At 32.2% G+C, this 23,914-nt stretch overlaps 1 protein-coding gene across 1 annotated transcript; it reads right to left on the reverse strand.

The window, feature by feature from the left end:
* Window positions 1–272: 272 nt before the first annotated feature.
* Window positions 273–23,914, reverse strand: LOC119608408 (sex-lethal homolog). The gene is made up of 5 exons (XM_037962819.1): window positions 23,540–23,914; window positions 19,821–19,928; window positions 13,914–14,095; window positions 10,135–10,340; window positions 273–474 (listed from the first exon to the last, which is right to left on the reverse strand). Exons 1-5 carry the CDS (start codon window positions 23,897–23,899, stop codon window positions 407–409), a joined length of 924 nt encoding a protein of 307 aa, XP_037818747.1. The 5' UTR covers window positions 23,900–23,914; the 3' UTR covers window positions 273–406.

The raw sequence follows: 23,914 nt of genomic DNA on the forward strand, positions 1-23,914 counted from the left end.
AATTACAAAAGCAAAAGAAAAAGAATAATAAAAAAGATTATTAAAAACTAAAAAAAATATAATAATTCTTAAACTAAAGATAAAACATTAAACAATATAACTTTAAGAACTAAATTAATATTTTGAAAATAACGCCTGCATTAACTCAAAACTATAAAATAAGAAAATAAATCATTAAGTTTAATACATATTTAAATGAAATGTAAATTATTTAAATTCAAATTTAAATTAATTTAGTTAATTTTTGTTTGTTCTTATATTTCTTTTTGTTGTTTTTTTTTAAATTGTTAATTGTTATTTTTATTATAATTATTATTTGTTTTGTTCTCTCCTAACATTATACACAATTCTAAATTATTATTAATTATTAAATTTAATTAATTATTTACACTAAAGTCTGGCTGAATTATAAATAAGGATAATGATAAGATTTATTCCGATAAAAACCATCCAAAAGTCCCGAATAGTTGTACGCTGTTGTTGTGATTTTAAAATTTGTCAGCCATTGATGGTTATGAAGTGTTGCAGAGTGGGAGTGCATGCAAAAGATACAAAAATTAACAAGAATTAGTATTTTGTTTTTATAAATATTTCAATTATTTCCTTTAGAAATTAAATAATTTCCTTTTTTAAAACATAAAAGTTTAATTTTATTTTTATCCTGCTGTTTTATTAAGTACTTTAGCTGTCTTTGCACATTTTTACTTAGGATTTATTTTATTTACATTGGATTTTAAAAAGAAATTTCCATTTAAAATGATAAGCTGATGGTTCTTTTCCTAAAAAGTTTTAAAATAGAAAGGCAATTATGATTTCGAAAACATTTCCCTGGAATTTACTTAAATCTCTCATAATAAACAATTCCAATGAAATATTTTTTTTGTTAATAATTTGTCAAAAAGTACACTAACCAGTTCTGGAATAGTAATACCAAAGTTCTTATGGCTAACACAAGTTACTTATTGGACTGGATAAAGGTAGTCTAAGGATTCTAATAGGGACGCTAACGGCACATTGCTCAATAAAGGTTTTGGTTAGCAAGTTGGATCTGATAAAGTGGGATTGATCTGATAAATATTTTGGGTTGAAACCACTTGAGAATAGAACTGTTTCTGGTAAGCGAGTGGTGGTGTTTCTTTTTTGGTCCACCACCCCTTCTTAACCCAAACACAAATCGAAATGAACTGAAAGTGAATCAAAACTGAACTTGGGCTGAACTAGAACAGAACTAGTATTGAACTAAAACAAGAACTGAACTAGAACTCAAAAAGTACTGAACTAGAACGGAATTACAAAAGATCTAGAACAGAACTAGAACTGAACTAGAACAGAACTAGAACTGAACTAAATCTGAACTAGAACTGAACTAGAACTATACTTGAACTGAATATAACTGAACTAGAATTTATCTAGAACAGGACTAAAACTGAACTAGAACTACACCTGGACTACAACTGAACTAGAATTGAACTAGAACTGATTTAGAATTGAAATGGAACTGAACTAGAAATGAACTAGAACTGAAATAGAACTGAACTAGAACAGACCTAGAATTCAACTAAAACTGAACTAGAACAGATCTGAAACAGAAATAGGACAAAACTAGAAGAGAACTAGAACAGAACTATAACAGAACAAAAACTGAACTAGAACAGAACTATAACAGAACTAGAACTGAACTAGAACTGAACTAGAACTGAACTAGAACTGAACTAGAACTGAACTAGAACTGAACTAGAACTGAACTAGAACTGAACTAGAACTGACTAGAGCTGAACTAGAACTGAACTAGAACTAGAAATGAACTGAAACTGAACTAGAACTGAACTAGAACTGAACTAGAAACTGAACTAGAACTGAACTAGAACTGAACTAGAACTGAACTAGAACTGAACTAGAACTGAACTAGAACTGAACTAGAATGAACTAGAACTGAACTAGAACTGAACTAGAAACTTGAAACTAGAACTGAAACTAGACTGAACTAGAACTGCACTAGAACGAACTAGAAACTGCACTAGAACTGAACTAGAACTGAACTAGAACTGAAACTAGACTGAACTAGAATGAACTAGAACTGAACTAGGAACTGACAGAACTGAACTAGAACTGAACTAGAAACTGAACTAGAACTGAACTAGAACTGAACTAGAACTGAACTAGAACTGAACTAGACACTGAACTAGAACTGAACTAGACCTGAACTAGAACTGAACTAGAACTGAACTAGAACTGAACTAGAACTGAACTAGAACTGAACTAGAACTGAACTAGAACTGAACTAGAACTGAACTAGAACTGAACTAGAACTGAACTAGAACTGAACTAGAACTGAACTAGAACTGAACTGAACTAGAACTGAACTAGAACTGAACTAGAACTGAACTAGAACTGAACTAGAACTGAACTAGAACTGAACTAGAACTGAACTAGAACTGAACTAGAACTGAACTAGAACTGAACTAGAACTGAACTAGAACTGAACTAGAACTGAACTGAACTAGAACTGAACTAGAACTGAACTAGAACTAAACTAGAACTGAACTAGAACTGTACTAGAAGTGAACTAGAACTGTACTAGAACTGTACTAGAACTGAACTAGAGCTGAACTAGAGCTGAACTAGAACTGAACTAGAGCTGAACTAGAACGAAACTAGAACGGAACTAGAACAGAATTAGAATTGAACTAGAACAGAACTAGAACAGAACTAGAACAGAACTAGAACAGAACTAGAACAGAACTAGAACAGAACTAGAGCTGAACTAGAACTGAACTAGAGCTGAACTAGAACTGAACTAGAACAGAACTAGAATTGAACTAGAACAGAACTAGAACAGAACTAGAACAGAACTAGAACAGAACTAGAACAGAACTAGAACAGAACTAGAACAGAACTAGAACAGAACTAGAACAGAACTAGAACAGAACTAGAACAGAACTAGAACAGAACTAGAACAGAACTAGAACTGAACTAGAACTGTACTAGAACTGAACTAGAGCTGAACTAGAACTGAGCTAGAACATAACTAGAACGGAACTAGAATTGAACTAGAACAGAACTAGAACAGAACTAGAACAGAACTAGAACAGAACTAGAATAGAACTAGAACTGAACTAAAATAGAACTAGAACAGAACTGGAACAGAACTAGAACTGAACTAGAACTGAACTAGAACAGAACTAGAACCGAACTAGAACTGAACTAGAACTTAACTAGAACAGAACTGGAACTGAACTAGAACTGAACTAGAACAAAAATAGAACTGTACTAGAACTGAACTAGAGCTGAACTAGAACTGAACTAGAGCTGAACTAGAACATAACTAGAACGGAACTAGAACTGAACTAGAACTAAATTAGAACTGAACTAGAAATGAAGTAGAACTGAACTAGAACTGAACCAGAACTGAACTAGAACTGAACTAGAACTGAACTAGAACTGAACTAGAACTGAACTAGAACTGAACTAGAACTGAACTAGAACTGAACTAGAACTGAACTAGAACTGAACTAGAACTGAACTAGAACTGAACTGAACTAAACTAGAACTAAACTAGAACAGAACTAGAACAGAACTAGAACAGAACTAGAACAGAACTAGAACAGAACTAGAAGAGAACTAGAACAGAACTGGAACAGAACTAGAACAGAAGTAGAACAGAAGTAGAACAGAACTGGAACAGAACTGGAACAGAACTAGAACAGAAGTAGAACAGAAGTAGATCAGAACTAGAACAGAACTTAAACAGAACTAAAACAGAACTAGACCAGGACTAGAACAGAACTAGAATAAAATTAGAACAGAACTAGAACTGAATTAGAACAGAAATAGAAGTTAATTAATTTCTTATAAAAGATCATCTACTATGTGAATTAAAAAAAAAAACTTTAGAGGAATACAAAATTTGCAACTTTCTTTCTAAAATCCAACTTTATAAAAACCATTAAATTTGTGCTTACAAAGAAAATAAAACTTAAATTATAAAAATAAAAAACTAAAAAATAAATAATAATAATAAAATAGATATCGATATGTTTTTTCTTTGTTTTTCTTTTAATAAAATACATCAATTTATGTACAAGTACATGCATAAAAAAGCATTTGTAAGTTTTGTGCCAAAAAAGGCTTCTTTATAATTTATAATAATAATAACTGTTTACGGACTGCTTTTTTCCCCGTTAAAAAAAAACATATAAAAAAATATTGTGTGTGTTTTTTATTTAGTTTAAGATATAAAAAAATAAAAAAAAAATATATATTTATATGTATGAAAAAAAAAAACAAAACAAAAATAATTCTCACCTCCTTTAGGGAAATACAAAATATTTTAACACTCAATTTTCTTTCAATTTCATAAATCATTGATGGCTGTTGTTAAAAAAAAAAATATAAAAAAAAAAATAAAAAAAATATATATTTACAAAAGATTTTTTTGTGGAAGAATATTCAACAGTAAATAACGGGACCGATATTGGTGGGTATACTTGTTTAGTTTGCTTGGCTTTGAGGTGAATATAAATATCGGTTGGCGTATACTTACCACGCCCACCTTTATTCGCTCTTCATTTGAATTTGCTAGAAGTAGTAGATATAAAAAAAAAACAACAAAAACAACAAAAAACTTTGCTTCCCGTTGAGTTTGAAAATTTCAGGAATTCTTTTTTTTTTCTTTTCACAATTTTGATATAGAAATAGTTGGAGGATATTTTGAAATAAATTAAATTTTCTTTTTTGGGGGATATGAAAAAAAGATTTTCTTTTCTGTAATCTTTTTTTCCGAAATATTTTCAAAAAAAAAAATCCGTTTAAACACACACTTTCTGTAAACAAAAATTTAAAAAAAAATCCTTTTTTTGGGTTTTTCTGTTAAAGTAACTAATTTCTTTTTATTACTAAATTTCTACAGAACTTTGTATGAATATTAATTTAATAATTATTAATTTTTTTAGTATTATTGAATATATAGTTTTATATATGTTTGTGTGTAGATATTATACAGTGAGAATTTTGAAAATATAATGGAAACAGTTATTTAGAAAGAAATCTCAATTGATTTCAGTATTTTTTCTTAAATCAATTTCCATTCTATGTATTAACCCTCTCACTGTACATATAAATATATTGTTCGTTTCTTTTTAAATATAAATCAAGACCTAACGTTTTATATTAATCTAAATATTTTGTATATAGCAATAAAGTTAGTTTAAAAATAATCTCTTAGAATGTTGTGCAAAAAAGTCAACTTTCTGCAAAATTATTTTCAAACCTCTTTATCTTTTTATGTTAAATGTTTAAATATTTCAAGACTTTAATATATGTTCCTTTCTTTAATATTATATTTGTGTTAAATATCTCAAATTCAATAATTCAATTATATATTTCACTTAATAAATTGTTAAACTTGTTCAGATTAATGCTATTATTTGTATTAAAAACTTTTGTTAGGGTATAAATTCTTATGATTTTAGAAAATGTTTCAGGGAAATGCTGCTTGAAAACGTCAAAAAAAGTTCTACGAGAACTAGAACAGTACTAGAGAAGAACTAGAACAGAACAACAAAATTAAAACTAACCTAGAAGAGAACTAGCACTGAACTAGAAGAGAACTAGAAGAGAACTAGAACAGAACTAGAAATGAACTAGAACAGAACTAGAAATAGAACAGAACTGGAACAGAACTAGAACAGAACTAAAACAGAACTAGAACAGAACAGGAACAGAACTAAAACAGAACTACAACAAAACTAGAACTAGAACAGAACTAGAACAGATCTAGAACAGAACTAGAACAGAACTAGAACAGAACTAGATCAGAACTAGAACAGAACTAGAACAGAACTAGAATAGAACTAGAACAGAACTAAAACAGAACTAGAACAGAACTAGAACAGAACTAGAACAGAACTAGAACAGAACTAGAACAGAACTAGAACTAAACTAGAACTGAACTAGAACTGAACTAGAACAGAACTAGAACAGAATTAGAACAGAACTAGAACAGAACTAGAACAGAACTAGAACAGAACTAGTACAGAACTAGAACAGAACTAGAACAGTACTAGAACAGAACTAGAACAGAACTAGAACAGACTTAGAACAGAACTAGAACAGAACTAGAACAGAACTAGAACAGAACTAAAACTGAACTAGAACAGAACTATAATAAAACTAGAACAGAAATAGGTTCGAACTAGAACGTTACTAGATTTTAACTAGAACAGATCCTGAACATGACTACAATAGAACTAGAACAAAACTAGAACTGGACTAGAAGTGTTTTCAAACTGAACTAGAGCAGAACTAGAACTGACCTAGAACTGAACTAGAGCAAAACTAGAACTTAACTGGAACTGAATTAGAACTGAACTGTAATTGAACTAGAACTAGAGACAGAACTAGAACTGAACTTAAACTCGATCAGAACTAGAACGGAAGTAGAACTGAAAAGAACTAGAACGGAAGTAGAACTGAAAAGAACTAGAACACAACTAAAACTGAACTAGAACAGAACTAGAACTAAACTAGAACTGAACTAGAACTGAACTAGAACGGAAGTAGAACTGAAAAAAACTAGAACACAATTAAAACTGAACTAGAACAGACCTAGTACTGAACTAGAACTGAACAAGAACTGAACTAAAACTAGAACTGAACTAGAACTAAAATAGAACTGAACTGGAACTGAACTGGAACTGAACTAGAACTGTGAACTAGAACTGAACTAGAACTGAACTAGAACTGAACTAGAACTGAACTAGAACTGAACTAGAACTGAACTAGAACTGAACTAGAACTGAACTAGAACTGAACTAGAACTGAACTAGAACTGAACTAGAACTGAACTAGAACTGAACTAGAACTGAACTAGAACTGAACTAGAACTGGAACTGGAATAGAACAGAACTAAAACTGATCTAGAACATAACTGAAATACAACTGAACCAAAACTAAATACAACAGAACTAGAACTAAACTATAACAGAGCTAGAACAAAACTAGAAAAGAACTAGAACTGATCTAGAACTGAACTAGAACTAGAACTGAACTAGTGCTGAACTAGAACTGAACTAGAACTGAACTAGAACTGAACTAGAACTGAACTAGAACTGAACTAGAACTGAACTAGAACTGAACTAGAACTGAACTAGAACTGAAATAGAACTGAACTAGAACAGAACTAGAACTGAACTAAAACTGAACTAGAACTGAACTAGAACTGAACTAGAACTGAACTAGAACTGAACTAGAACTGAACTAGAACTGAACTAGAACTGAAATAGAACTGAACTAGAACAGAACTAGAACTGAACTAGAACAGAACTAGAACTGAACTAGAACTGAACTAGAACTGGAATAGAACAGAACTAAATCTGATCTAGAACATAACTGAAATACAACTGAACCAAAACTAAATACAACTGAACTAGAACTAAACTATAACAGAGCTAGAACAAAACTAGAAAAGAACTAGAACTGATCTAGAACTGAACGAGAACTGAACTAGAACTGAACTAGAACTGAACTAGAACTGAACTAGAACTGAACTAGAACTGAACTAGAACTGAACTAGAACAGAACTAGAACGGAACTAGAACTGTGAACTAGAACTGAACTAGAACTGAACTAGAACTGAACTAGAACTGAACTAGAACTGAACTAGAACTGAACTAGAACTGGAACTGGAATAGAACAGAACTAAAACTGATCTAGAACATAACTGAAATACAACTGAACCAAAACTAAATACAACAGAACTAGAACTAAACTATAACAGAGCTAGAACAAAACTAGAAAAGAACTAGAACTGATCTAGAACTGAACTAGAACTGAACTAGAACTGAACTAGTGCTGTACTAGAACTGAACTAGAACTGAACTAGAACTGAACTAGAACTGAACTAGAACTGAACTAGAACTGAACTAGAACTGAACTAGAACTGAACTAGAACTGAACTAGAACTGAAATAGAACTGAACTAGAACAGAACTAGAACTGAACTAGAACAGAACTAGAACTGAACTAGAACTGAACTAGAACTGGAATAGAACAGAACTAAATCTGATCTAGAACATAACTGAAATACAACTGAACCAAAACTAAATACAACTGAACTAGAACTAAACTATAACAGAGCTAGAACAAAACTAGAAAGAACTAGAACTGATCTAGAACTGAACGAGAACTGAACCAGAACTGAACTAGAACTGAACTAGTACTGAACTAGAACTGAACTAGAACTGAACTAGAACTGAACTAAAACTGAACTAGAACTGAACTAGAACTGAACTAGAACTGAACTAGAACTGAATTAGAACTGAACTAGAACTGAACTAGAACTGAACTAGAACTGAACTAGAACTGAACTAGAACTGAACTAGAACTGAACTAGAACTGAACTAGAATTGAACTAGAACTGAACTAGAACTGAACTAGAACTGAACTAGAACTGAACTAGAACTGAACTAGAACTGAACTAGAACTGAACTAGAACTGAACTAGAACTGAACTAGAACGGAACTAGAATAGAACTAGATTATAACTAGAAAAGAACAGGAGCTGAACTAGAACTAGAAAGGAACTAGTAATGAACTAAAACTGAGCTAAACAGAACTTACTAGCGCTGAACTAGAAGTGAACAAGAACTGAACTAGAACTGAACTGAAAGTATTAAAGCAGCACTGTACTAGAACTGTACAAAAGCTGTACTAGAACTTGGACAAAACCAGATTTAAACTAGAACTTCATAAGTAAGAACGAAACTAGAACTGAACTACAATATAACAAGAACCAAAATAGAACAGACCTAGAATTGAACTAGAACAGAACCAGTATTGAATTAGAGCTGAACTAGAATAGAGCCGGTATTGAACTAGCGCTCAACTAAAACTGAACTAGAAGAGAATTACTATTGAACCAGCGTCGAAATAGAAATGAATAAGAACTGATCTAGAACTGAACTAGAACAGAACTAGAATAGAATTAGAACATAATTGGATCAGATCTATAGCAGAACTAGAATAGAACTGGAACTGAACTAAAACATAACTATAAATGGAATAAAACAGTACTAGAATTGAACTAAAACTGAACCATAAGAGAACTATATACGTAAGACAGCCATAACTCCCTGTTGGAGTATATTATATCTGCTACATTTTCAGGTTTTGTTTTTATAGATAAATTCATTTTAATTGAGTGTTATATATGTATGTTAGTCGAATTATACATATTCTAAGGGGTAGTTTAGTAGGTTTGTTTTATTGTGATATATTCTGAGGAGCAAAATGTATTTTTTCTTCAACTTAAAAATTAAAGTTTTCTCTAATTTATATGTTTTCATGTTAGGGTTTTCTTAAAATTAGTAGATACATACACAATGTTAGTAGAATTAAAATATTAATTGAATTTTGTGTTTAAAAACATTACTTTTTGTTATAATATTTATGTTAAATATATTTTTCAGCTTAATTAAAATTTTGGAAAACAATCTTTGAAGAGGGAAAGGTTTAAAAAAGTATTTAAGTTTTTATGAGAAAATTATAAAATTTTTAAAAATTTTCTTAGACCTTAGTTTCGATGCAAAGTTGCCAATAACAATAAACGCAATTTAATTATTTTAATTAAAACTTTAATTAAACCTCTCCTTTCAAAATTTGTCTACCATTATGTTCTCTTAGCCTAAATCTCTGTATATAATTCTAATAAAAACTGTGTAACCTTTAAGAGGCGTCACAGTCAAGAAGACGAAAAACAAAAATCCGCTTAATAAAACCAACTAGTTTTTAGTTAATTATTCTTTAATCAATTTAATATTAATGCTTGTTTTTTAATATGTTTTATTGTAAGATAAATTGTATTCAATAGAAGAAGTAATAAATGGTCAATCGTTTTAAGAAATGTCTGTAGCATTTCCTTTTTATATTGTTAAAATATGTATGTTGTTTGCTTTCAAATGTTATATAAATTGATGATATATAGTAAGAATAATGTATAATTATTATTACTTATTTTTCATTTCTTTTAATTGAAGAAAAAAAATAATTAAACAAAAATTTGTTTGTTGATGTTTAAATGAATTTTTGTGGATTATGATAGGGATGTGATTTTTGATTACGATTTTTATTGTGTCTACCTCTATGCACCATATTATTGTAGCCAGGTCCAGCCGCAGGTATAGGAGCAGCAGGTGGACCCATGCCCAATTGATTCATAAAATGATTTGCTTTCATTTTGCCATGTTCTTCGGCCAAGCGTACGGTTAAAGGTTGTGAGGCACCTTCAGGTATAACATTATTTAAAGCTGAGATGGCTTCTTGGGCTTCTTCGCGTTTGTTAAATCTGTGAATGGGGAGGAGAATAATTGAAAGTTTTATGGAAAATCGAAATGAAAACACAGGTGGCAATTTAAAGAACTTGCAACGGAACTAGAATAGAACTAAAACAAAACTAGAACAGAACTAACGCTAAACTAACACTAAACTGGAACTAGAATAGAACAAAACTAGTGTAGAACTAGAACAGAACTAGAACGGAACTAGAACAGAACTAGAAAATAACTAGAACAGAATTAGAACAGAACTAGAACAGAACTAGAACAGAACTAGAACAGAACTAGAACAGAACTAGAACAGAACTAGAACAGAACTAGAACAGAACTAGAACAGAACTAGAACAGAACTAGAACAGAACTAGAACAGAACTAGAACATAACTAGAACAGAACTAGAACAGAACTAGAACAGAACTAGAACAGAACTAGAACAGAATTAGAACAAAACTAGTGTAGAACTAGAACAGAACTAGAACGGAACTAGAACAGAACTAGAACAGAACAGAACTAGAACAGAACTAGAACAGAACTAGAACAGAACTAGAACAGAACTAGAACAGAACTAGAACAGAACTAGAACAGAACTAGAACAGAACTAGAACAGAACTAGAACAGAACTAGAACAGAACTAGAAACAGAACTAGAACAGAACTAGAACAGAACAAGAAACAGAATTAGAACAAAACTAGTGTAGAACTAGAACAGAACTAGAACGGAACTAGAACAGAACTAGAACAGAACAGAACTAGAACAGACTAGAACAGAACTAGAACAGAACTAGAACAGAACTAGAACAGAACTAGAACAGAACTAGAACAGAACTAGAACAGAACTAGAACAGAACTAGAACAGAAACTAGAACAGAACAGAACTAGAACAGAACTAGAACAGAACTAGAACAGAACTAGAAAGAACTAGAACAGAACTAGAACAGAATTAGAACAAAACTAGTGTAGAACTAGAACAGAACTAGAACGGAACTAGAAAAAGAACAGAAAACTAGAAAACAGAACTAGAACAGAACTAGAACAGAACTAGAACAGAACTAGAACAGAACTAGAACAGAACTAGAACAGAACTAGAACAGAATTAGAACAAAACTAGTGTAGAACTAGAACAGAACTAGAACGGAACTAGAACAGAACTAGAACAGAACAGAACTAGAACAGAACTAGAACAGAACTAGAACAGAACTAGAACAGAACTAGAACAGAACTAGAACAGAACTAGAACAGAACTAGAACAGAACTAGAACAGAACTAGAACAGAACTAGAACAGAACTAGAACAGAACTAGAATAGTACTACAATAGAACTAGAACAGAACTAAAACAGAACAGAACTAGAACAGAACTAGTACAGAACTAGTACAGAACTAGTACAGAACTAGTACAGAACTAGAACAGAACTAAAACAGAACAGAACTAGAACAGAACTAGTACAGAACTAGTACAGAACTAGTACAGAACTAGAACAGAACTAGAAGAGAACTAGAATTAGAACAGAACTAGAACAGAACTAGAACAGAACTAGAACTAGAACAGAACTAGAACTAGAACTAGAACAGAACTAGAATAGAACTAGAACAGAACTAGAACTGGAATAGAACTGAACTAGAACTGAACTAGAACTGAACTAGAACTGAACTAGAACTGAACTAGAACTGAACTAGAACTAAACTAGAACTGAACTAGAACTGAACTAGAACTGAACTAGAACTGAACTAGAACTGAACTAGAACTGAACTAGAACTGAACTAGAACTGAACTAGAACTGAACTAGAACTGAACTAGAACTGAACTAGAACTGAACTAGAACTGAACTAGAACTGAACTAGAACTGAACTAGAACTGAGCTAGAACTGAACTAGAACTGAACTAGAACTGAACTAGAACTGAACTAGAACTGAACTAGAACTGAACTAGAACTGAACTAGAACTGAACTAGAACTGAACTAGAACTGAACTAGAACTGAACTAGAACTGAACTAGAACTGAACTAGAACTAGAACTGAACTAGAACTGAACTAGAACTGAACTAGAACTGAACTAGAACTGAACTAGAACTGAACTAGAACTGAACTAGAACTGAACTAGAACTGAACTAGAACTGAACTAGAACTGAACTAGAACTGAACTAGAACTGAACTAGAACTGAACTAGAACTGAACTAGAACTGAACTAGAACTGAACTAGAACTGAACTAGAACTGAACTAGAACTGAACTAGAACTGAACTAGAACTGAACTAGAACTGAACTAGAACTGAACTAGAACTGAACTAGAACTGAACTAGAACTGAACTAGAACTGAACTAGAACTGAAACTAGAACTGAACTAGAACTGAATAGAACTGAACTAGAACTGAACTAGAACTGAACTAGAACTGAACTAGAACTGAACTAGAACTGAACTAGAACTGAACTAGAACTGAACTAGAACTGAACTAGAACTGAACTAGAACTGAACTGAACTAGAACTGAACTAGAACTGAACTAGAACTGAACTAGAACTGAACTAGAACTGAACTAGAACTGAACTAGAACTGAACTAGAACTGAACTAGAACTGAACTAGAACTGAACTAGAACTGAACTAGAACTGAACTAGAACTGAACTAGAACTAGAACTAGAACTGAACTAGAACTGAGCTAGAACTAGAACTGAACTAGAACTGAACTAAAACTGAACTAGAACTGAACTAGAACAGAACTAGAACAGAATTAGAACAGAACTAGAACAGATCTAGAACTAGAACTAGAACAGAACTAGAACAGAACTTGAACAGAACTAGAACAGAACTAGAACAGAACTAGAACAGAACTAGAACAGAACTAGAACAGTACTAGAACAGAACTAGAACAGAACTAGAACAGAACTAGAACAGAACTAGAACAGAACTAGAACAGAACTAGAACAGAACTAGAAACAGAACTAGAAACAGAACTAGAAACAGAACTAGAACAGAACTAGAACAGAACTAGAACAAAACTAGAACTAGAACACAACTGGAACAGAACTAGAACAGAACTAGAACAGAACTAGAACAGAACTAGATCAGAACTAGAACAGAACTAGAACTGAACTAGAACAGAAATAGAACAGAAATAGAACAGAACTAGAACATAAGTAGAACAGAACTAGAACAGAACTAGAACAGAACTAGAACAGAACTAGAACAGAACTAGAACAGAACTAGAACAGAACAGAACTAGAACTAGAACTGAACTAGAATTGAACTAGAACTGAACTAGAACAGAAATAGAACAGAAATAGAACAGAAATAGAACAGAAATAGAACAGAAATAGAACAGTACTAGAATAGAACTAGAATAGAACTAGAACAGAACTAGAACAGAACTAGAACAGAACTAGAACAGAACTAGAACTGAACTAGAACAGAACTAGAACAAAACTAGAACAGAACTAGAACTAGAACAGAACTAGAACAAAACTAGAACAGAACTAGAACAGAACTGCAATTAAACTAGATCTAAATTAGCATTAAACTAGAACTGATATGTATGATCTTTTGCTATCTTAAATGGCCACCTGTGTTTCTTAATAAATTTTTTGATGGACTCACCTTACAAATGCTACACCTCTTGGTTTACCAGTTAATTTATCTCTGAGTATATTCTTTTGTACAATATTGCCATATTTACCAAAAATTTTTTCCAACTCATCATCGGTGATTGTACGCGGTAAATTGGTAACATATAAATTGGTATCCTTAATTGATTCACCACCCGGGCGGGCATATGAAACCTAGAAAAAAAGGAGAAGTTTTTAATTTTTGAATTTTGTAAAGATTAAATTGAAAATTCTTTAAGGGTTTGCAAATATTTTATAATTTTGAACTATCATCAAGCTATTTGTTGTTGTTTTATTTAAATTTTTAACACTTTGGAAAATCTTTTTCTATCTTCTATCTATTATGTTTTTATTTTGACTTTTCTTTTCAAAAATAGTAAAAAAAAATCTTTCAAATTCATTGCACGTCTTTGATGTTTAAATGTTCACGTACAAATCTCTTGCTCTAACACTCTCAGTGAGTGTGTGATACATCAGGTGAAATGTGTAGCCAATTGGCTGCCATTAAGCGTGACAATTTAAGTAATTAGTAGTTCACTACACAACACTACACTCAACTACAGTTTAGTATCGTTTTAACTAACTAAAAGCTAATGGTGAATGGGGGCGAAAACAAACTATTTCACAAAAGTTGTTTCGTTGGTTAGAACATTCTAACCGAACCACAACACCCACAATGCTATATTTACTATATGAATAAGAGTGATTAAAAGTTTGTATTCCCGAGTATTTGTTTCAATTTGAAGTAGAGTCAGTAATAAGTATACGTTTATGTTGTAACAGAAGAAAAAAAGATTAATTAGTTTTCCCTTGTACATGTATGAATGTATGGAATAGAGTGGCTTCGTCCATTGCCATAACAATTTCGATGAAGGATGACAAATAACAAAAGTAGTTATTGTGTTGCTAGAGGGCGGGGCGGCCACCAGCAGGAGTTGGGGCGAGAAAATGTTTGTATAATTGAATAAATGAACAATTAAATGATTGATGAAGGTGAAAATGTGTAAGCGAAAACTTACGTCCATTTTTCGGTATAAATGTTTTGTTGGCGAGAGAAAACATAAAATATCAAATCAAATTTAAGTAAAAATATGTTATGGGAATAATATTAAAGGAAAAAATATTTACAAAATTAAGAAATGAAAACATATAAATAAATTTAAGGAAAACAATTTAGTTAAAAGGACATTTTTAAAGAACTTTTGAAAAAAAATTCTTAAATGCATATTTTGCTTGAAAACAACCCACTGTCTGAAAATTACTGAACATGCCCTAAGAGTTTAAAGAAAATTTATTAGTTAACAGGACATTTTTAAAGAATTTTTTAAAAATCTTTATAAAACGAGTAATTTGATTAAACACACCCGCAGTCAGAAATGAACTGAACATACTCTATGATATATTATTGGAATTTGACAACTAATTTATGAAAACCTATAGAAACAGAAGTAAGATTAAAAATATAAAGTTAATATGAATTGAAAACTTAAATCAGTTAGATTAAACATACCCAGTGGCAACTCTGAACATACTCCCAAAACTAGAACTGAACTAGAACAGAACTAGAACTGAACTAGAACAGAACTAGAACTGAACTAGAACTGAACTAGAACTGAACTAGAACTGAACTAGAACTGAACTAGAACTGAACTAGAACTGAACTAGAACTGAACTAGAACTAGAACTGAACTAGAACTGAACTAGAACTGAACTAGAACTGAACTAGAACTGAACTAGAACTGAACTAGAACTGAACTAGAACTGAACTAGAACTGAACTAGAACTGAACTAGAACTGAACTAGAACTGAACTAGAACTGAACTAGAACTGAACTAGAACTGAACTAGAACTGAACTAGAACTGAACTAGAAACTGAACTAGAACTGAACTAGAACTGAACTAGAACTGAACTAGAACTGAACTAGAACTGAACTAGAACTGAACTAGAACTGAACTAGAACTGAACTAGAACTGAACTAGAACTGAACTAGAACTGAACTAGAACTGAACTAGAACTGAACTAGAACTGAACTAGAACTGAACTAGAACTGAACTAGAACTGAACTAGAACTGAACTAGAACTGAACTAGAACTGAACTAGAACTGAACTAGAACTGAACTAGAACTGAACTAGAACTGAACTAGAACTGAACTAGAACTGAACTAGAACTGAACTAGAACTGAACTAGAACTGAACTAGAACTGAACTAGAACTGAACTAGAACTGAACTAGAACTGAACTAGAACTGAACTAGAACTGAACTAGAACTGAACTAGAACTGAACTAGAACTGAACTAGAACTGAACTAGAACTGAACTAGAACTGAACTAGAACTGAACTAGAACTGAACTAGAACTGAACTAGAACTGAACTAGAACTGAACTAGAACTGAACTAGAACTGAACTAGAACTGAACTAGAACTGAACTAGAACTGAACTAGAACTGAACTAGAACTGAACTAGAACTGAACTAGAACTGAACTAGAACTGAACTAGAACTGAACTAGAACTGAACTAGAACTGAACTAGAACTGAACTAGAACTGAACTAGAACTGAACTAGAACTGAACTAGAACTGAACTAGAACTGAACTGAACTGAACTACTGAACTGAACTAGAACTGAACTAGAACTGAACTAGAACTAAACTAGAACTGAACTAGAACTAAACTAGAACTGAACTAGAACTGAACTAGAACTGAACTAGAACTGAACTAGAACTGAACTAGAACCAAACTAGAACTGAATTAGAGCTGAAATAGAACTGAATTAGAACTGAAATAGAACTTAACTAGAACTGAACTTTAACTGAACTAGAACTGAATTAGAACTGGACTAGAACTGAACTAGAACTGGAACAGAACTGAACTAGAACTGAACTAGAACTGAATTAGAACTGAACTAGAATTGAACTAGAACTGAACTAGAACTGAACTAGAACTAAAGTAGAACTGAACTAGAAATGAAAAAGAACAGAACACATTAACTAAACGCACCCACTATCAACACTGAACATACCTACGTAACATTTTTGACAACTCTCTGATAAGTGATATATAAAAGTTTATATTTTTGTAAAATCTTAAACCCAAACCAATGTAGTAAAACAAATTTATAAATATTGTTTCAATGAACTTTAAACTTAAACCAACTGTTCATAACTGACTTCCATATCTCTCATATGTAAACTTAAAATTAATTCAAAAGTCTATATTTTGAACCTCTTCATAAATAAGAATGTGTATATTAAATGTTAATAACTGTTACTAAAGTATTTTTGCATGTATGAAATAATAATAAAAACAAGGTAATAAAAATTCAAACATAATTTTTATAAATTAACCAACATTACAATGATGAATATGAGGTTTAAGTTGGCAAAAAATTCAGTTTATTTTGAGCTTACACTGAAAAAAATTAAAAAGTTTAAATTTACGTACAAGCGAACTAGAACAGAACGTGAAATGAAATAAAACTGAAGTACAACTGTACTAGAAATGAACGAGAACTGAATTAGAACTGAACTAAAACTGAACTAGAACTAGAACTGAACTAGAACGGAACTAGAACAGAACTAGAACAGAACTAGAACAGATCAAGAACATAACTAGAACAAAACTAGAACAGAACAGAACTAGAACAGAACTAGAACAGAACTAGAATAGAACTAGAACAGAAATAGAACAGAACTAGGACTGATACTAAAAATGAACCAGAACTGAACTAGAACTGAACTAGAACAGAACTAGAACTGAACTAGAACTGAACTAGAACTGAACTAGAACTGAACTAGAACTGAACTAGAACTGAAATAGAACTGAACTAGAACTGAAATAGAACTGAAATAGAACTGAAGAAAAGAACTAGCACTGAACTACAACAAAACTAGAACTAAACTAGAACTGAACTAGAACTAGAACTGAACTAGAACTGAACTAGAACTGAACTAGAACTGAACTAGAACTGAACTAGAACTGAACTAGAACTGAACTAGAACTGAACTAGAACTGAACTAGAACTGAACTAGAACTGAAATAGAACTGAAATAGAACTGAACTAGAACTGAAATAGAAATGAAGTAGAACTGAACTAGAACTGAAATAGAACTGAAATAGAACTGAACTAGAACTGAAATAGAAATGAAGTAGAACTGAAATAGAACTGAAATAGAACTGAACTAGAACTGAACTACAGCTGAATTACAACTGAACTAGAACTGAACTAGAAAACAACTAGAACAGAACAGAACTAGAACAGAACTAGAACAGAACAAGAACAGAAGTAGAACAGAAGTAGAACAGAACTAGAACAGAACTAGAACAGAACTAGAACAGAACTAGAACAGAACTAGAACAGAACAAGAACAGAACTTGAACAGAACTAGAACAGAAGAAGAACAGAAGTAGAACAGAACTAGAACAGAACTAGAACAGAACTAGAACAGAACTAGAACAGAACTAGAACAGAACTACAACAGAACTACAACAGAACTACAACAGAACTACAACAGAACTAGAACAGAACTAGAACAGAACTAGAACAGAACTAGAACAGAACTAGAACAGAACTAGAACAGAACTAGAACAGAACTAGAACAGAACTAGAACAGAACTAGAACAGAACTAGAACTGAACTAGAACTGAACTAGAACAGAACTAAAACAGATCTAAAACAGAACTAGAACAGAACTAGAACAGAACTAGAACAGAACTAGAACAGAACTAGAACAGAACTAGAACAGAACTAGAACAGAACTAGAACAGAACTAGAACAGAACTAGAACAGAACTAGAACAGAACTAGAACAGAAGTAGAACAGAACTAGAGCAGAACTAGAACAGAACTAGAACAGAACTAGAACAGAACTAGAACAGAACTAGAACAGAACTAGAACAGAACTAGAACAGAACTAGAACAGAACTAGAACAGAACTATAACTGAGAACTTTTAGCCGCTCCACAGTGACAGAGCAATGTTTCAAAGCACCAGGAATAGTAGGGAAGACTGGCTCGGGAAAAGAACAGCCATCGAACTGAACCTTCCAAAGTCATCGTGCTCAGTAGAGATCTTTGAGAATGTTACGTCTAAGGATGTTCGTCAAATAAAGAGATGTGGAAGTCATTGCGCCCGGCAGGTCACCTTTAAGTGGTAAACATCGATCGAAATGATCTCGATGGGGGGATTAGTAACAATTATTTGGAAGTAGGCTCTGTGATAAAATAGTATCAGTGGCATCTCTTTATTTCTTCTTTATATATTAAAAGATACGATTAACAGTAATTATTTCTGTAAGTATATACAATCTCATCATAGAGATGATGGCTCCCAAAAAAATATTATCTGTTTCATTTTTATTATCAACCTAAATAATACGATATTAAAAACAAGAAAGACAGGAAAAGAATATGTTTAAATAAAATTCACTACTGGAAAAAATATAAAAATTAAACATAAAATATTCAAGGATTGCGACGAAGGCAAAAATATCCCCCCCAAAAAAGTAAGGTTCACAAGGTTAAAGAAAAGTAAAGAAAACAGCAAACTGACACACATACACACTTATAGGGAATACGACCACCGACATGAGTTGAAGTAATTAAAATAACAACAATGTATATTGTGCATGAGTAAGACCGAAAAGTACATTTCCTTTTATGCATGTCCTTGTGCCAATCAAAAAAAAAAAAAAAAAAACAAACCACACTTAAATGTATAATAAGAAAACGAAGAAGTGAGTGGGAGAAAAAAAAAAACTGGAAACGGAAGTTGAATAAACCTGATTTCAATTAAAAATTTAAATCAATTTTTATGTTACCGGTTTTATTATACAAAATTTACATAAAAGAAATACAACTGTTACTTAAACAATTGAATTAAATAATACACTAGCAGCCACTTACCTTTAAACGTTTATTCCTTACTGTAACACCATTTAATGACTTGATCGCATTTTGGGCATCAATTTCGGAAGCAAAATCAACAAAAGCATAACCAAAACTGTAGCCAGTCTGTTGCAATTTCATTTTACAGTTTATTGTTGTTATTATTGTTGTATTCCCAAAAGGACACCCACCGCCAACACACCCACACAGATTGTTAAATTTAACGTGATGAGATAATAAAAACAATGGCGTTTGATTATACAAGTGAGTATGTTTGTGTGTGGAAAAATTGAAAAAGAAAGGTGGGAAATATAAGAATTAAAAAAATGTATATTTTAATATTTAAAGAATTTAAATAAGTTTCAACAGATATTACAGGTTGAACACAACAAATGCGGGACAGTTTAAATTTTTTATCTAGGCTGTAGAGTTTAGTCTATAGAGACCAACTACAAACTAAACAAAAGTCTAGACGATACTATAGTTCAGATAGACTAGAATGGAGATTAGATTATGGACCAGACTAAAGACCACACTATAGACTAGACTAGATTATAGACTAGACTAGACACTAGACTATTGACCAGACTACAGACTAGATACTGGACTATAGACTGGACTATAGACTGGACTATAGACTAGACTATAGACTATACTATAGACTAGACTATAGACTATACTATAGACTAGACTATAGACTATACTATAGACTAGACTATAGACTAGACTATAGACTTGACCATAGACTAGACTATAGGCTAGACTATAGACTAGACTGTAGACTAGACTATAGACTTGACTATAGACTAGACTAGAGACTAGACTATAGACTAGACTATAGACTAGACCATATACCTGACTATAGATTAGACTAAAGACTAGACTATAGAGTTAACGATAGACTAGACTATAGACTTTACTAAAGACTAGATTATAGACTAGACTATAGAATAGACTATACCCTAGAATATAGACTATAGTGCAGACTGTAAACTAGACTATATTCCAAACTGTAGACTAGACTATAGTCCAGACTATAGACCAGACTACAGTCCAGATTGTAGACCAGACTATAGTCCAGACTATAGTCCAGACTGTAGACTAGACTATAGTCCAGACTATAGACTAGACTATAGTCCAGAATATAGACTACACTATAGTCCAGACTATAGACTAGACTATAGTCCAGACTATAGTCCAGAATACAGACTAGACTATAAGTCAGAAAAAGATTAAAGTCCAAACTATAGACTTGACTATATTCCAGACTATACACTAGTCTATAGGTTATATATATAGACTATAGTATAGACTTGACTGTAGACTAGACTATAGACTAGACTGTAGACTAGACTATAGACTAGACTATAGACTAGACTATAGACTAGACTATAGACTAGACTATAGACTAGACTATAGACTAGACTATAGACTAGACTATAGACTAGACTATAGACTAGACTATAGACTAGACTATAGACTAGACTATAGACTAGACTATAGACTAGACTATAGACTAGACTATAGACTAGACTATAGACTAGACTATAGACTAGACTATAGACTAGACTATAGACTAGACTATAGACTAGACTATAGACTAGACTATAGACTAGACTATAGACTAGACTATAGACTAGACTATAGACTAGACTATAGACTAGACTATAGACTAGACTATAGACTAGACTATAGACTAGACTATAGACTAGACTATAGACTAGACTATAGACTAGACTATAGACTAGACTATAGACTAGACTATAGACTAGACTATAGACTAGACTATAGACTAGACTATAGACTAGACTATAGACTAGACTATAGACTAGACTATAGACTAGACTATAGACTAGACTATAGACTAGACTATAGACTAGACTATAGACTAGACTATAGACTAGACTATAGACTAGACTATAGACTAGACTATAGACTAGACTATAGACTAGACTATAGACTAGACTATAGACTAGACTATAGACTAGACTATAGACTAGACTAGACTATGGACTAGACTATAGGCTAGACTATAGACTAGACTATAGACTAGACTATAGACTAGACTCTAGACTAGACTATAGACTAGACTATAGACTAGACTTTAGACTAGACTATAGACTAGACTATAGACTAGACTATAGACTAGACTATAGACTAGACTATAGACTAGACTATAGACTAGACTATAGACTAGACTATAGACTAGACTATAGACTAGACTATAGACTAGACTATAGACTAGACTATAGACTAGACTATAGACTAGACTATAGACTAGACTATAGACTAGACTATAGACTAGACTATAGACTAGACTATAGACTAGACTATAGACTAGACTATAGACTAGACTATAGACTAGACTATAGACTAGACTCTAGACTAGACTATAGACTAGACTATAGACTAGACTATAGACTAGACTATAGACTAGACTATAGACTAGACTATAGACTAGACTATAGACTAGACTATAGACTAGACTATAGACTAGACTATAGACTAGACTATAGACTAGACTATAGACTAGACTATAGACTAGACTATAGACTAGACTATAGACTAGACTATAGACTAGACTATAGACTAGACTATAGACTAGACTATAGACTAGACTATAGACTAGACTATAGACTAGACTATAGACTAGACTATAGACTAGACTATAGACTAGACTATAGACTAGACTACAGACTAGACTATAGACTAGACTATAGACTAGACTATAGACTAGACTATAGACTAGACTATAGACTAGACTATAGACTAGACTATAGACTAGACTATAGACTAGACTATAGACTAGACTATAGACTAGACTATAGACTAGACTATAGACTAGACTATAGACTAGACTATAGACTAGACTATAGACTAGACTATAGGCTAGACTATAGGCTAGACTATAGACTAGACTATAGACTAGACTATAGACTAGACTATAGACTAGACTATAGGCTAGACTATAGACTAGACTATAGACTAGACTATAGACTAGACTATAGACTAGACTATAGACTAGACTATAGACTAGACTATAGACTAGACTATAGACTAGACTATAGACTAGACTATAGACTAGACTATAGACTAGACTATAGACTAGACTATAGACTAGACTATAGACTAGACTATAGACTAGACTATAGACTAGACTATAGACTAGACTATAGACTAGACTATAGACCATGCTATAGACTAGACGATAGTCCAGTCTATAGTTTGTGCAGATTATAGACTAAATTCACACATACTACACTTTAGTCCAAACTTCACCGTAGTCCTGTTTTAATTTTCTGAACGATATCTTTTAATTTAAATTTTTTCACTGTTCACTTTTTGTTGTGCACCACCTGTTATTTAACTTAAAATTTCACCTGCGCAAAGCTAGTGAGTGACTTTCAAAATGTACTGGTGAACTTTTAAGATAAATAATTTAGACAATATTTTTGACGATGACACTAATGTCTGTACTGAAATGTATGTGTCCTAGAATAATGTTGACAGCAGATATTTTTAGAAAAAAAAGAGATAATAATGACAAGTAAATCTGAAAAGATTTAGTACAATATTAATCTAATTTAAAGGTTAAAAAGAACATAATTTTAAAGGATTTATAAATTTTTGAAGGAGAGGTGGATTAAAGTTGAATTTTGCCTATTCACTATTCTAAAACACATCATCTGAGTAAAAACTAAATTAATGAAAATTCTATATAGAAAAGAAAACCTTACCTTATAGTCTTTCATGATACGACAGGTATTGATAGGACCACACGTCCTAAATAATGCATACAGTTCACGATCTGTCATATCTTGAGGCAAATAATTCACAATTAGATTCGTACCATTACAGCCCTGTGTATCACCACAATCGCCGCCCCCGCTATTCACCGAATTTGTGCTAATCGCTGGTGCCATGTTGCACATTGAGCCCATGGCACTGCCACCACCTGAAAAATCATTATAACCACCGCCACGACCACCGCGATGATTCATTGCTGAGGGACCTGGATACGATGAGGTGAAATCTGTGTCCTGTGGTGAAAACGCATAACGTGACTGAAATATCAAGTCAAAGAATTTTGGAAACATTTATTTTGTAGATGG

This window comes from Lucilia sericata, unplaced genomic scaffold (genome assembly GCF_015586225.1).
Source record: "Lucilia sericata isolate MDLA Ls3-8-SP2 unplaced genomic scaffold, ASM1558622v1 Contig000830F_arrow, whole genome shotgun sequence".
NCBI classification, from domain to species: domain Eukaryota; kingdom Metazoa; phylum Arthropoda; class Insecta; order Diptera; family Calliphoridae; genus Lucilia; species Lucilia sericata.